Here is a 17447-nt window from a genome sequence, read left to right on the forward strand (position 1 = left end):
TGTGCAGGGAAAATACTGACTTCTTTATTTTTACACTGCAATATAGATCTCACTTTGAAGAAAAACTCCACCCAAATCTAACTCTCTCTGCACAAGTAACATCTGCCCCTCCCCCTGCAGTGGACATGGTTTTGTCCACCTAAGAAGGAATTTGCCAGAAGGAGTGAACCAGAATAACCCCCTAATTACCAGTTTGGTCAGGTCTGCCATTCTCTGTTTTTCCCCAGTTGAGTTTGACTCTGACTCTTTTCATATAGGATTCACTATGTCAGCATCATCACATTGGGTTTGATGCTACTTTTGAGTTTATCAGTTTCTTTTCCTTCCTCATAACTAACTTGCCTGTTTTCCCCTCAAGCGCCACATTGGCTTATTATTAATAATAATAATAATAATAATAATAATAATAACTAAATATAGAAAATTGTGTATATGAATAATATCCCCTTGCTTTTTTATATTTTTTCCTTAAGTCTGATTACCTACGCACCCAACTGCATATTTTGTGGAATGCTTGTTTGTATGATAAAGGCTATTTTTCATATTTTGCTCTTATTTTCTGGTGCTTCTAACTTGTTCTTTATGTTTATTTCAGATAGATTCAATAGTAAACAAATATGGGTTTCTGGTCGATCTTACATGTTTTGGACTTCCAAATTCCCATCTGGCTACTGATAGTAGTTTGTTTCCACATTTGGTCTGGTTCATTGGTTGGAGTTTTGCTGGTATGCTCTGGCACTCAATGAAAGATTTATTTATTTGTGGGCAATTACCTTGGAAAGCATACAACTCTTGATGTTTTAACAATCATGCATGATCTTCATTTTGTTGCAAAAGCTTGGCCCTTTTTTGATTAAGTGTGTGTTATATACACAACTTAATAATTAAAATAAATCAATATAATGTACCTGTAATGATTTATTTAATAAAGCAAATGATAATACACAATTTGTCACTCTAACAATAGTTTGTCAGTGGTTGCCAACATTTTTTCTCTTCTGTACCCCATGATAAGATTTTTATATATGAGTGCCCCCTCCTCTCAAATATCCACAGTACTTATGAGTGGAGTGGAAGTGAGCGGTATACGCATTCTTGCGTATTCTATGCCTGTCCTTACAGTAAGGAGTAGCGGAGGAGTCTAGTGCAGTCAGGAATCTGGTGCCTCTGTGTCTGGCCACTGGCTGTGTACTGTCTGGGGTTCCTGCTAACGCCTGTAGGATGAATGCTGCTGCTTCCTCCACCCGTGCCAGTATTGAGCAGATTACCGCTGATGCCTGAAGGCAGTGTGGGTAGCTCCCAGTGGATTGCTGGTCGGGCAAAAGCATAAGGAGAAGATGATAATGCTGCAGAACCAAAAGTGACGCGACGTGGTTCATTTCCGCGGAAACAGGACTTCTTCTGCCATCGGGAGACTTCCTCCTCTTCTGCCATTACCAATAATTTTTTCAAGTACCTCCAACCAGTCTACAATGTACCCCCAGGGGTGGTTGGGAACCACTAGATTATATGGCCTCTCTAGCACACCCCTCAACCCTTCTTGTGTGCTCCAATGCTTTACACTTGTACGTATGTGTAGCATACCTCGTCATTGTTCCGTAACACACTTTTACCCCTTAGTTTCCTGTGTACAGTTTTATGCTTATCTTGTTGTGTTGTTTGTGTATTTATGCATCTTTAATGTCCTATTGTTTGTTTTTACATCTACTCTATGCTACTTCTACACTGTGAGTTTTCTTGCACCTCATAAATAATGATAATAATAATAATTAGTCTAGGTTAGCCACACTGACAAACCTTTAAAGCACTCTTTCTATGAATCACCCATTTCTGAAATATGAACAAACAATAACAAAAAGAACAGAATCCTCTTTTGTTTTTGTCTAGGCAGTGAGAACTGACAGAGCTTAGGACCCAATAAATGATGTGTTTAGTTAGGTGTGAAATGCTCAGCCTATCAATGGGCTGTCTCCTCACAACTTGACAAGCTCTTCTAAAGAGCTTAACAGTGCGGATTAAAGCTAAAAAAAATTGTTTCCCATCTGTTACGTGGAAGAGCTGTCATTCAGCATTCGCTGCTTGTCTAAACTAAGTTGGAAGTTTGCGTAAGTAGCTATATTTATTTAGCAAATTGCCCAATATGTGCATGCATACTAAGTGTTCAGCTCTTTATGATTTAAGATGCACATGTTTCTTTCCATAGTCAGGGTAAGAAGAATGATTCATTTATTCTGGATAACCATTTGGGGACTTTTCTACATGACAGTACTTGACGGACAGCTGCAAACTCCTACAGGTAACACCACACTCTGTAGAGTATCTTAGTATTGCACCTGTATGGTGTAACACATGTACCTGTAATTGTTATCACAAAGGTGTAGTTGATTTTTATCATGTTAAGATCATTTCTTGTAAACGTTAATAGCTAAAAAAATTTAAAAAACCTGTCCAATATTTTATTCTAGCTAAAATATAGCCACAGGAAATAATGTAATGTTCATGATAGAATATTGAACAGCAAAGTTATTATTATCTATTAAATAATTCATGAACCCATATTACACATGATCAACGGAATTACTGTTTATGTTACATAGAGTTCTAGAGCTGGGTACTGAAATGTACTTTATAATGTAACCTTGTTGGTTCATTGTTGTCCTCTCCGTAGCGTCCTACTGATGTTGAACTGAGTCACTTTTCAGAGATTATTTTTACATTTTTAAATATCTAAATAAATAAATGTAAATATTATAATTTCCATACAACTTCATTAAATGTTGCAGCATCTAAGAATCTATCTATCTATCTATCTATCTATCTATCTATCTATCTATCTATCTATCTATCTATCTATCTATCTATCGTACATGCTTACATATATGTGTAATGGTACCAATTATCTCCAGTTGTCAAAGACAATCCTCATGTATCCTTATTGATACTGAACCCACTAAATAGAAGCACTGTATGGGGTTTATTTTAGTTCATTCTTTCTGACAAAATCCTTCTTAGATGGACAAAACCATGTGCACTGCAGGGGGGCAGATGTAACATGTGCAGATAGAATTAGATTTGGGTAAGTTATTTTGTTTCTGTGCAGGGGAAATACTGACTGCTTTATTTTACACTGCAATATAGATCTCACTTTGAAGAAAAACCCCACCAAAATCTAATTCTCTCTGCACAAGTTACATCTGCCCCACCCGCATTGCACATGGTTTTGTCCATCTAAGAAGGATTTTGTCAGAAAGAATGAACTAGAATAACCCCCTATATTATAGAGAACATTCCATTATTGCCCATTGAAATCAAGTATAATATATGCTGTATCTTTTGCGGTTAGTTTGCATTTTAAGCAATATATATCTGTAGTTGAAAATGCTGAATGTTTTACTTTTTGTCGTATGGACTGTTAATAGCTGAGTATGGCTTTGTATTCAGAAATTCCTGACTCAGTAAGAACCAATTAAAGACAGATAATTTTCCCAGACATTTCTCAGTTATAGCAAAGTCTGTAATAAAAGCAGCAGTGTTGAGCTGATTTTGTAATAGTAACAAATCGGGTTTTGTTCCTATGTTATGGACAACATAAGAGTTTAGATAATGTTTTCTTTACATACTCAAAACAGCAAAATCTATACACTCTTAATTTCACCTCTCGCCTTCTGTTATTAGAAAAACAGGGCTATTGGTTTATACATACTAAGTTAATTCTAAAGTGTTGCTAAAGTTATCATTATTCAGTCATGTTTTTAGTGACATATGCACAATGGCCCTTATTCAAATTTGACTGCAGTACAAATTTGGGTACTTGTGTATTATAGCGGTGCCCCCGATGTACATCGCGCAATGTTTTTATCGCATCGCATGCCATGCACCCGATGGCATGCGATGCGACGTGATTTTGGTCCCCTATGCGATGAAACATTGTATAAGCACCCTAAAGGGTGCTTTTAAGCACCCAAATGGGTGCTTACAATGTTACTCCAATCAGATCTGAATAAGGGCCAATATCATAGCTTAAATCCATTTACAACACTTTGCAAGAATATTTAGATGTTCAATCATTAACTAGCAGCTGAAATCACATACTGTAGCCGATACTTGTGTATTATAGCGGCGCCCCCGATGTGCATCGCGCGATGTTTATATCGCGTCGCATGTCATGCATCGGATGGCATGCGATGCAACGCGATTTTTGCCCCCTATGCGATGAAAGATCGTATAAGCATCATAAAGGGTGCTTTTAAGCACCCTAATGGGTGCTTACAATGTGAAATGCACCCCCACGTCACCCCCCCCCCCCACTATAAACGTGAACCCGAAGCGTGGCGAGCGCAGTGAGCCCGCGAGGGGCGGCGGTACGCGTCCTCCGACCTTTTCATACCCCCACTATCCACGTCGGCGTGGAGTTGAGAATAGAAAGTGTGGCGAGCGCAGCGAACCTTCACAGGTATCGGAGTCCTCTCGCCGGCTTCACAGGTATCCGCGTCCCCTCGCGGGGCTCGCTGTGCTCGCCACGCTTCGGGCTCGGTGGCTCGCTGCACTCGCCACACTTTCTATTCTCAACTCCACGCCGACGTGGATAGTGGGGGTATGAAAAGGTCGGAGGACGCGTACCGCCGCCCCTCGCGGGCTCGCTGCGCTCGCCGCGCTTCGGGTTCACGTTTATAGTGGGGGGGGGGGGTGGCGTGGGGGTGCATTTCACATTGTAAGCACCCATTAGCGTCGCATCGCATTGTATGGCATTGTATGCCATGTACAATGTCATACAATTTTAAAATTGTATGACATTGTACAGCATCGCGCAATATCGCGTCGCATCGCATACCATAGTATGCCTTATGGTATGCGATGGGCGCCGCCAAAATACACAAGTACCCTGTAGCCTTTCGATGGCACCTCCACCTATAGTCTAGATTCAGGACATATTGCATTATATTTTCAATATTCAACTGAAGTAAAAAGTTTTGAATGATTACAATGAGCTTCATGGCACATTGATTTATGTGGCTGCAGAATCCAGAACACCCCTGGACAGCATCCTGTATAAAGGACTTACAGACGTGCAGTATGGAATGGAAGAAGGAAGCGGATCATTACCAGAATCTGATCCACCTTCAGCCAAATCACACAGCCAACTCTATAGGAGCTTCCTGAGGAGAAGGAAGAGGTCCATTTTATTCCCCAGTGGAGTGAAGGTGTGCCCGGAAGAAACCTTCGAGCAAGCTCTTGTGAATCATATAAAGTTTTTTAAACTAAGAGGTAAGTGAAAAAGCTAAAAATAGTGATGTCTATGGAAGTAATATAGAATGCTCATTGTGCAGGATGTACTATACACTAGCCCTGTAGTGTAATAACTAGTATTTCATAGTGTTTTCCAAGGCCCCAGTGTATTAGTGGCAGTTAGCATTAATCAGCACACTAGGGATAATGAGGAAGCTAATGCTGTGATCTACTAGGTTTTTGGCACTTACCCAGTGTAACCCACATACATGGCACTGTCGCCTGATTAGTGTTGACCCGGTTTAAACAATGAAACATTAGAAATTCTATTTAAAGTATATTTTTTTTTAGCAAAACCCACTTGTGTCTTGTTTAATGACTGTCACAATGCAATGATGCATGTGTACTACTACTATTAATATGAATGTTCTTAGCATTTATTAATATATGGTCCGCATACTCTGCAATACTCTGTATGACCTGTCTCATTATTCAGAAATTAAACTGAAAAAAATAAAAACATATTGTTTAAAACTCCATATTTATGCAGAGAAATGCTACACATAGATATTGTGTACTGACGTAAATCAATTCCACCATTTCAGCTGTTCCTCATTAGAGACTGCCATATGGGACTTTTGGAAATGAGTTGGACTAGCTGTGTGTTCCTTATATGCCATACAGTATACTGCATAATATGATGGGAGAGCTGACATGTGTTGCTTTAGTTAATTATTTTGTGATAGAAAGTACTGTATAACTATAGGAAATGATTAACTGTCTACTGTATGATGTATTGCTACTAAAAGGGCATACATACTGTATTTTATAAACTCTAATGACGTTAAAAACAATACAGCAAAAAATAAGAAACACATGTTAATCTTGTATATGTAATCTATAACATTAGCACATTCAGCATAAGTTCCTTGTGATGAGACAACTGCTGGTGTCTGGTGTGTCATATTTAATTTCACACCAGCACCCTTAGTGATGTTAGGTTCTGTTAAAGCTTTAAAAGTCAGTGCAGGAAATTGGCAAAAAAATGGCACAGGCCTCGATTTCTACAAATGTGCTACATTTCTTCTCAGATCATAGCTTTGAGGTGCATTGGTGGGCATAGACAGAGGGGAGGTGTTTCTAGCTATTAAGTACAAAATAGGCGCACCATATCCCCACACATTCTCCAACAGCAACAGCAGACATCCTGGGCTGGCTTTCGCTGTTGGAGGAACCAGGAGGGGGTTCCATTGATGTAGTAAATACCTGCCCCTGCAAGTTCGCAGTCCCCATTTGCACCCACCAGTGCGGACGAGGGGAGGTGGCAGGTGGACACGCTCATAGAAACGCCCAGCGTTTCATGGATGTTCCCATGGAAAAGAGGCAGTGACGTGGCAGCCTCACCAGATGTCAGCTGCCCGCCCTGTTCCCGTACAGGGCACATGCAAATCTAAGGCACCTGAGAGTGTCTTAGTTTTGCGTGTCCTGATCTAGAGTTGACAATTTTTAGACTCATTCCAATGTAATTAAAATCTTCACACTTGCAAAAGTAATAATATAACTTTTTGCATACATATGTGTGTCTACAGTAGATACACTGTATATTTGAATGGCTGAGAGCCTGGTTCAGAGGTGGACTCTAATGCATTTGCTATAAAAGCTGCTGTCTCAAGTACGGCTTTGAAAATATGCAACCCAAATCTCAGCCTTTGCCTTGTGCACCAGCATGTGGTGGAGAGTTCTAGCGCTGAGATGCCCACTTCCTGAGACCATGCACAGCTGCAATGGTTATATTGAACAGTGCACCAACAACAGGATATGGGATGCTCAGTGATTCTGTCTCAAATAAGTCTGCACATGGCCTCTGACGCTGTGGATCTGTGTTTGGGAAGGCAGCCATTTCCACTGACACTCCTGTGATACTCATATAACACTCCCATGATAAGCAGCTAACCATGGAAACGCCCATGGTTTACTGCTGGAAGCTCTGTTACAAGTGACTCAATGTGCAAGAGTGGTGTCTGCATGCAGTCAGGAGAACGCATGTGCAGTAAAGGGTTTTCTGGAGTTTTTATGCATGGGCACAAGCAAAAAGTACTCAACTGTGCAAATATCGGCACTGCGCCCACCTCTGAATCAGGCTCTATGACAGCAATCCAGTCCTAAAAAGAAAAACAATGATTTCCTCTGACAAGATCATCAACTCTTTTTGGAAATTCAAAAATGAAAAAAAACAACTTTCTGCATGTCGATTTGAATGTTCCACCTCAATTTATATACTTGGTCATACAGATGGAGCCACAGTTATCTTTGCTGCCTTCACGCTGCAGCGACCTGTCTCAGCGCGCCGTTTGCTGAGAATGGGACCGTGGTTCCATCTGGATGCGTTCCCGTGGCTCAGAGTACTGTAAAAGAGATGTGTGCCTTTACTCCTGAGTATGGCCATTTGCTTAGCTCTGTGCATTGAGCATGAATACTTGCAAATGCATAGTTAGAACTTTGGGGCCCCTTAACAACAGTTTGAAGGGGCCACAGTGGTGCACGCAGGGGGGGAGTTTCCGAGTACCCAGAACCCCCCCCCCCCAGGAGTCTAGTGGCCCTAGGCAGCTGAGGGTCCCCTATTTCAATGGGTACAATAATTTAAAAAATCGGCCCTTGGGAACCGGAGATATCTGAGTTCAAAGCAGTGGTCCCCATCCAAGCCTGTTAATTGCTCTTCCAAGTCAGATATTTCAGATTCTGTCTGACTTAGAGTTTTTCTGAGGATATATTTCAAAAGCTGGGACTCTTTCCCTTTGATGGACACTAGTAGCTTGTCTTTACTCTTTCCAAAACCAGAGATATCAGCCTTCGAGCAGCTGGTTACTGCTCCAGCTCCACACACCTGGTATGTAGTTTTATATTCTCATTGGCAGATTGCTCTGCCTCCTGAACTCTGATCCCCTAGTCCCCAATACCATTTGGTATGTGGGATTCTCTAATTTTTTATTCCATTAAAATCTAAGAAATCTATTTCCGGGAACTGGAGATATCTGCAGTCAAGCAAGCTGTCCTCCCACCAGAAAATTATGAATAATAAGCCCACTCCACTACATATACACCCCTCCTCTGTGTATTAAACATCCTCTACCACCCTGGAAGTTATGTATCAGGCCCCCTTCATTCAGCCCAATGCCCCCTTCTCCCACCATCTGTGCAGTAAAGGGGTAATTAGTGGAAATTACTGATCCAGGCCCTAAATGCTGAGCGGTTGATATAATACCTCTTACCACCCGTGGGACATCAAAGCTTCCGCTCATAGCACCCCCCGGCCCTACCACTGGAGGATCGGTAGGGGCCCTAATACATTGCTATGCTCTGGGATCTACACTGCTGTTGACGCCCCTGTATATATATATATATATATATATATATATATATATATATATTATATATATGTTTGTATGTATGTATGTATGTGTATGTGGGTGTATACATATATATATAACAGCAAGTAACGGGCGTCACTCCGGGGCTTGTGAATGAAGGTGAATTTTCTTGTGTCATGACAGACCGCATGACACAATAAAATTCACCTTCATTCACAAGCCCCGGAGTGACGTCCGTTACATATTTGTGGACATCCATCCACAGGGGAAGGCACCCGGGCACGGCTACACGGAGAAGCGGGGAGTGCCGGACATACAAGGGCGATATATATATATATATATATATACATACAGACAGATGTAGCCCGGCTAATCTTTGCAGGAGCTGGCGATTCTATTTCCAACCCCCGCCAGTGGTCGGCTACCGCATGCGCTTGAGACGCACGTGCATCCCAGTCCCTATCGCCGCCACTCGCCAGTGAAAGGGATCTGGTGGGCGCCGGGAATGAATGAGGGCTGCTACATCTGTATATTTTTTTATTATTATTTATATACATTTGGTCTATCTATAATACTATACTGACCCGGCATATACTGGGTCACCTAAGTGTCCATCTCCGTGCTTTACTCCGCCCCTCTCTGGAAACCCCCTTCTGAAAATCCTGCATCTGCCCCTGGGCCCCTGCCCCAATGCTTATACAGGAATCTTTTCCACAGCAGTTGGTAATTCTATGCACCATAATAGGGCCACGGTTCATTTTCTGCTGAATAGTTATGCCCTAGTTCACATTATATATATATACAGTATATATACAGTATATATATATATATATACACACACACACACACACACACACACACACACACACATATTGTAGGGCTGCCACTACACAGTATGCCACACAGTATCCCTAACTGATAGAAGTACTAAGCCCTGCAAAGTGGGAAAGTGGAAAGTGATATACTGTATGACCAACCCTTTTTTCCATACCCAGCCTGTAACATGACAGCCTTAGTCAAGGCTTAGTACCTCTCCCCAAAATACAGCGTCCCCAAGTCATATTATGCACATAACAGTACCCTAGTTCATATTATGTAACATTATTATTCCCTCCAGATAATTTTATACCACATTTCAGTGAGTAGGTCCAGGGATATATATATATAGATATATATATATATATCTATATATATATATGGTACTGCTTTCCTAGCACAGCGCCCGTCTCATTGATTGTATGCCAAGGTACTTAAGGCATACAATCAACGCGATGGACCCGATTTTTTAATCTCATGGATCTTATGCATACATAAAATGCATGAGATCCATGAGATGCATGAGATAAAAAATCGTGAGCCCCCAATAACCATTGTTAACGCCACCAGCACTATCAACGCCAACCCGAAGCGTGGCGAGCGCAGCGAGCCCGCGAGGGGCGGCGGTACGCGTCCTCTGACCTTTTCATACCCCCACTATCTACGTCGGCGTGGAGTTGACATTATATAGTGTGGCGAGCGCAGCGAGCCACCGAGCCCGAAGCGTGGCGAGCGGACGTGAACTACTTTACATGTATTCCGCGTCCCCTCGCGGGGCTCACCACGCTTCGGGCTCGCTGCGCTCGACACACTATATAAAATCAAATCCACGCCGACGTGGATAGTGGGGGTATGAAAAGGTCGGAGGACGCATACCGCCGCCCCTTGCGGGCTCGCTGCGCTCGCCACGCTTCAAGTTGGCGTCAATAGTGGGGTGGAGTTAACAATGGGGGGGGGGGGGGGCATTTCACCCATGAGGGGGGGTTAGCAATTAAAATTGGGGTTTTGGGGGCTTTTTACATTGATTCCAATGTAAAAATCTCATTGATCGCGTCGATTGCATCATCTCATGCATCTTATGCCGCACAAACACATAAGATGCATGAGATGCTAATCTCGTCGATCGCTTCGATTGCATCATCTCATGCATCTTATGCTGCACAAACACATAAGATGCATGAGATGCTTGAGATATCAGCCCCACACATACAATCTAGATCGTGGGCGCCGTGCTAGGAAAGCAGTACATATATATATATATATATATATATATATATATATATACAACCCCTTCTTAGATATAAAATATTTATTATAAAAAATATAATATTGAATAATGAAAAATTTTGAGCCAGATCTGCATTTTTGTGTAAAAAAATGTAATTTTTTACACAAAAATGCAGTTCTGGCTCAAAATTTTTTATTTTCACAAGGAATGAAGGAGACAAAGCACCCCAAAATCTGTGCCCCAATTTCTCCCGAGTACGGCAATGCCTCACGTGTGACCAAAAAATACCAGTTGGGTGCATGGCAGGACTCAGAAGGGAAGGAGTGATTTTTGGTGGCGGAATGAATGGTGGGTGCTATGTCGCATTAGCAAGACCCCCGAAGCACCAATACAGTGGAACCCCCCCACAAGTGACCCCATTTTGCAAACTACACCCTTCAGGGAATTCATCTAGGGGTATAGTGTACATTTCAAACCCCCAGGGGTTTCACCAATTGTGGTACAACTGGGCAGTGAAAATGAAAAAAATAAATTTTTCATTTTCACAGCTCAGTTGTATCAAAATTGGTGAAACCCCGGGGGGTTTGAAATGTACACTATACCCCTTGATGAATTCCCTGAAGGGTGTAGTTTGCAAAATGGGGTCACTTGTGGGGGGGTTCCACTGTATGGGTGTTTCGGGGGTCATTCAACCAGAATCTGTGCTGCAAAATCCAAAAATCACTCCTTCCCTTCTGAGTCCTGCCATGCACCCAACTGGTATTTTTTGGTCACACATGAGGCATTGCCGTACTCGGGAGAAATTGGGGCACAGATTTTGGGGTGCTTTGTCTCCTTCATTCCTTGTGAAAATGAAAAATTTCGAGCCAGATCTGCATTTTTGTGTAAAAAAATGTAATTTTTTACACAAAAATGCAGTTCTGGCTCAAAATTTTTTATTTTCACAAGGAATGAAGGAGACAAAGCACCCCAAAATCTGTGCCCCAATTTCTCCCGAGTATGGCAATGCCTCACGTGTGACCAAAAAATACCAGTTGGGTGCATGGCAGGACTCAGAAGGGAAGGAGTGATTTTTGGTGGCGGAATGAATGGTGGGTGCTATGTCGCATTAGCAAGACCCCCGAAGCACCAATACAGTGGAACCCCCCCACAAGTGACCCCATTTTAGTCACCAGCTTTGGGAGGGGGGCTGGCGCTGCGGCTGGCGGGGGGGTGGGAGGGGTGCTGGCGCTGCGGCAGCCGGGTGGGTGGGAGGGAGGGGGGCTGCCGGGTGGGAGGGGGGGGGGATGGCGATCGGTGGGGTATATACACACACACACACACACACACACACACACACATATATATATATATATATATATATATATATATATGTGTATATATGTATATATATATATATATATTTATATATATACATATATATACACACACATATATATATATATATATATATATATGTGTGTGTGTATATATATATATATATATATATATATATATACATATATTTTCAGTGCATATATTTTATTTTACAACTTTTTCAGCAGCTTGATGCTGCTGCTGCTGCTGCGGGGGGGAGGGGGGAGGAGGGCAGCGCTGCGTGCGCTCCAGACGCTCCGGGGGAGCCGTGGGAGCCGCTGCTGCTGCCGGGTGAGTGCCCGGCGGGTGCGAGGGGTGGGCTGCACATCGGTGGTGATCGGTGCTGTACCTGACAGCACCGATCACCACCGATCCCTGTGTTACCGAGCGGCTTAGCCGCCGGTAACACAGGAAACGCTGTGAATGGCTGTTCAGATTTGAACAGCCAATCACAGCGATCGCCGACCGGGGGGGGCACCCCTGCCCCCCCTGGGCGGCGAGGGGGGATGTCTGCTGTCAGGGACAGCAGACATCACCTAACTGTCACTGCGTCTCTAGACGCAGTGACAGTTAGAAGTCATGACGTACATTTATGCCATGTGTCGGGAAGTACCTCCCGGCCATGACGTAAATGTACGTCAAATGTCGGGAAGGGGTTAAATCAGGATTTTTAGCAATCTTCAATTTTTCTCTATTAAAATGATGTCACTGTGCCAATTTTCCTCTATTAAAATGGTAACCCTGTACCGTTTATGAGTGTATCATAATCTCATTCTTTAGTGAATTTTTCATAGGCGAATGATACTTGAGACAGGTGAATTGTATTAATATGGGTAAGGGTAGCCACAATTCTGGCCAGATTCCTCACAATCCAGCCTCCAAAAAATGAAAGTTTTCACTTATTGACATTTAAGCTTGAACCAAGGGTAAAACAGGTATATGGAACCTTAATTCCTGCCTCCAAACAAGTGATGTGATCACTCTTTAGTATTTTTTGGGGGATCAGAGTTAAAATTCCCTCAGTGTGGCCTGAGCATGTGCACTCTCCAATGTCCAAAGGGCAAGTCGCAGAATGTACACAATTGGCCACAAAAAAGTGTAAATTGGTCATAAGCGTTGTAAAGAGTACAATGATATATATATAAATATATATGTATATATGTATATATATATATATCCAAGGTAGAGGTGTGGCACTAGGACTAACAAAACAGGTCGATGACTACTCCATCTGAGGACGTTTCAGTATATTAACTGTTTTCAAGTCACATATATATATATATATATATAGATATATATATATATATCTATATATATATATATACATACATACATGCATGCATGCATACACACACACACACACAAACAATATTTTTCGACAAAACATGGTAGACATCATTTCAGCACCTTTTATGTTGTCACCTAAGTTTACCACACCATATACAAATCATGCAACACAATAGTAACCTCCTTTTACTATACTTGTCTCTTACACATTATGCCACATGGAATGAGCCAATATTCACACAGACTGAGCCAAAATTCACACTATGGCACATGGATTGAGCCAAAATACACACTATACCAAATGAAATGAGCAAAAATTCACAATATGCTTCATAAACAAGGACATTGCGCGCCAAAGGCATGCATTAAAAATGTACACCATAATGCCCATTACATGTTAAGCCACACACCATAATGTTCATTAGGTATTATGCCAAACATCATCATGCCTATTAAAAATTATGCTACATAAGTGCTGCTTACCTACATGCTCATTGCCAGGGGTTCCATTCTCATTGTCAGGGGGTCCATGCTTGTTGCTATGTGGGATTACATGCTCATTGCCAAGGGAGAGTACATGCTTGTGGTAACTGGGGGACAGCCGCCGCCGGGCAGAAGTGACAGCCATTGACAGCCAGCCATTGCCAGCCATTGACAGCCAGGGGCTGCCTGGCTGTATTAAGAGCACTGCAGGTCCCATCTATAATACCCCTTTCACACCAAAAAATGGGACTATGGTCTCAGGATCATGCGGGGACATTCCCTTTTACACCAGCCTAGTCCCTGCATTTTCTGGTTTGAGGGGGAGAGAACATCCCCCCCCCCCCCTTAGCCAGCCATAGCTTCGGAACCAACTGACCCATTTACATGAGATCAGTATCATATTGAAGACATTTTGAGTGGGCTTTGAATTATGTTGGTCCCGTGAAACTGGGCCATTTGGTTCCAGAGAAATCTACCCTCAAACAACATGAACAGCCATGAAATTACATTTCAGAAATGAAAAAAATTGGTTTACCCGCAATATCTCTGGAACCAATTAAACCATATGGACCAGCGTGGTATCAGATTGAAGGCCCAGTGATTTGGGTTTGAGATCAACCTCAAGCTTCTGTGATGCCGGAGGGGGAACTGGCAACTGTTGGAACCGGTTGGGGGTCGGAATTAGCGGGTCCCATGTTATCCTATGGAGAAAACGTTCTAGTTTTGCCCGGCTGTATCTCCGGTTCCCGAGGGGCTAGAGACACAGGGCCAGTCTCGTTGGAAAGCTATAAAATGGGCCTATTTGGAGAGTGGGCCTGGAGCTGTAGCTCCATCAGGCTCATTGTTAATCCGGCCCTGTATTTAGAGTGCCCCTCAAAACAAGAGTACTTTCTTTCCTCCTGTTGTACTTTACTAATACTTTGTGGGTAAACTCCACATGAGCAATTTATCTAGAGACATACATACTAGGTAATATTGCCCAGCATGTAGGCACAGCAATGATGGGAAAATCGCTGGGCTGAAAATTGTTCAGTGCATACATGCTGAGCAATTTTAGCCTATGTAAGAGATTTTCCCAGGGGTGGACAGCTTTCCATAGCAGGACGCTGTGGAAAGCCATCCATCCCTGGTTAGATCGCTTAGAAAATGCCTTGAAATCGCACCGTGTGTAAGCCTCATTACTGCAGATTGATATGCTGCTTCCCTTCACATGCCATATAGTATTGGGGAGGGGTGAGCGATGTCTCTGAGGTGGAGGACACACTGAATAAGTATATAGGCAGGCAATAGTAGTGGTTATATTATATCAGTCAGTGTAATGCTTTTATCCACAGTAGCCTGGGAACAAAGGTATGGTAGAAGGATGGGGGAAGAGAAAGGGAAGGTCACCTGCCAGCATACTGTATGTTGCAAGGAATGTGATGCTGGAAGCTGCCAACGGTCAGTCTGTGTTGGCTAGAGGAACCCTGCTATGCATACCGGGTATCCTCATGGCTTATGCACGGCGAGAATCAATGCAGAGATGTATCGAGCAAATGCTCTGTGCAGCTGTATGAATGGATGGGTGCCAGCTAGTAAAGTACAGAGGATGCTACAGTGGCACTTATGCAAATTTTCCTGGCAATCTGCTAACAGTGCCACCCACAGCGAGCTAAGCTCTGTGCAGCAGCAGTCGCACACCCCTAGTTACATCAATGCACTTCCTGTATATGCATAATGCAGTAGGTTTGCATGAGCTGCTTTTGCCTAAATGCACCCTGAGTCAGATGTATGAATGTCTGCAATTGCACATATGTTTGCGTGTTGGCTATTTGAGCATGCACAGAGCATAATAGATGCACAAGCTTATGTTGTATGCAATGTCACCACAGTGCTTGATGTTCAAAAACATTTCCTATATTAACTCTCTATTTTAAATGTAGCTCTTATGTTGGGTAAATGTCAATTTCAAACGTCTATTAGTAGTTTGGAAATGTGTACGCTGCAGCCTACTGTAGTACTGTACCTGTATGTACAGTACTCCTACTGTATGTATGTATGTACAGCACATAACTGTGTATTAATGTATGTATGTATGTATGTATGTATGTTTGTAATGAATTGCAATAAATGGAATAGAATTTTATATATACTACTAAATCGTTATTAATTATACAATTTCCCCACTACCAATATACATGTTCACAGCGCGTACGTTGCGTGAGCAAACCTAAGCTCCTACTATTTTCTAAGACCATAGAATATCCCTAAACTAAGCTGGATAAAGAGCTGACTTGGGCATGGATGGAAGAAGCAGGATTTAAACGTGATTATTAGGAGTGTTAAACAGCAGGACATTACTTATGTAACATCCATAACCTTGGTGTTTGGGAATAAACAATGTGATCAGAACTCTTGCCATCCCCTTCTTTGTTCATGGTGCCAAAAGTAATAAAGCTCTACTGTATATTTGTTTCCACTAGTCCATAGCCACATGGTATATTGGGGAAAAAAATTATCTGAGTTGAAAACACAAATCCCAAGTGTAGGGAATAGGATGGAATTACATTTATATTCAATGTTTTGAACAGTTCTACTATCAGTAAACAAATATTTAGTACAATAATTCCATGAGGATTAAGGGCATCATTTATCAATCAATATCTGCGGTTAAATCCCTGAAAAGGTTGGCAGCAATTATTAAATATCTCCCAAATGTATCAGGAGGGGACCGCAGCAGGAATCTCCAAACCCTGCTGTGATCCCTCTTGCACCGCCGCCGGCCGCATCTCCCATAGGTTTCTATGGGGGATGCGAAGCTGCCCAATTTATCAACATCGGACATCAGCGCTTCGCATCCTAGGGCTACCGCCATTCTGAGATGGCGGTAGCCCATTTTAGCCTATGGCTATGGAACGCACTGCTGCCGGGGCAGTGCGGTCGGCAGGGTCAGCGGGGAGTTAGTGCTAACCGCCCATACACAGGCCCCCCCCCCTAGTTTCCAGCTCAGCACATGGCAGAAACGGGCTCCTTTCGGAGCACTGTCCCTGCACCTTGGGGTGATACATTCAGGTGATAGAATCGCATTTTACAATGCGATCCTGGGTGGGAATATTCCGCTCAGATCGCATTGTAAATGCGGTCCTTCATAAATGTCCATAATTAGGGTATGCACCGCACTCTTTGTTTGTGGCTGCTCCAGTAATAATAAGTAAGTATAAATAAAATGGAGCGCTCTATGTGTATTTAATTAAAATATGAGTGAACACCTGTGAAAAAAATGATTAGTTAAAAACAATGTTTACACTCCTTTTTAGGAGTAAGTGGAGTCCCCAGCTTTTTCCTATCTGTCCCTACCTTAAAAGCGCCAGCGGCACAGCACAGCGGCTGTGAGATGACTTTCACCGTGGTTTTTGTTTTCTCTCCCATTTGTGGCGGGATTGTAGCTTCCGGGTTCATGCGGCCGGCCTCCCTGGCAGGCAAATCCCCGCGGGCGGGTGGCGAATCCCCACACGGCCGAAAAGTCATGTCGCACAAGAAAGCTTACAATGGAGGGGATGGCCACAGCCCGGTAGCCGTCCCTTCCAGTTGTGGGATCCGGCTGCAACCGGGCAGCCGGGCCGTGCCCGTCCCGTGTGAATGGACAAAATTGTGTCTATTATTAACTACGGTGTGCGGCACGGCTTTTCGCCCTGCGGGGTTTC

The 17447-nt window shown here is 42.9% G+C and overlaps 1 protein-coding gene across 5 annotated transcripts in view; it reads left to right on the plus strand.

Moving 5' to 3' along the window:
• Nucleotides 1-1773: 1773 nt before the first annotated feature.
• IMPG2 (interphotoreceptor matrix proteoglycan 2) overlaps nucleotides 1774-17447 on the plus strand; it is an 85881-nt gene continuing 70207 nt past the window's right edge. For 4 of the 5 annotated variants that reach the window (XM_083174262.1, XM_083174260.1, XM_083174261.1 and 1 more), the window contains exons 1-2: nucleotides 2177-2296; nucleotides 5020-5265. In XM_083174262.1, the coding sequence (XP_083030388.1) occupies nucleotides 2182-2296; nucleotides 5020-5265 (361 nt within the window). In that variant the 5' untranslated portion in view covers nucleotides 2177-2181. Of the gene's footprint in view, nucleotides 2106-2176; nucleotides 2297-5019; nucleotides 5266-17447 lie in introns of those variants that run through there. The other variant, XM_083174263.1, reaches the window with a different exon arrangement.

This window comes from Crinia signifera, chromosome 2 (genome assembly GCF_055691185.1).
Source record: "Crinia signifera chromosome 2, ASM5569118v1, whole genome shotgun sequence".
Classification (NCBI taxonomy): Eukaryota; Metazoa; Chordata; class Amphibia; order Anura; family Myobatrachidae; genus Crinia; species Crinia signifera.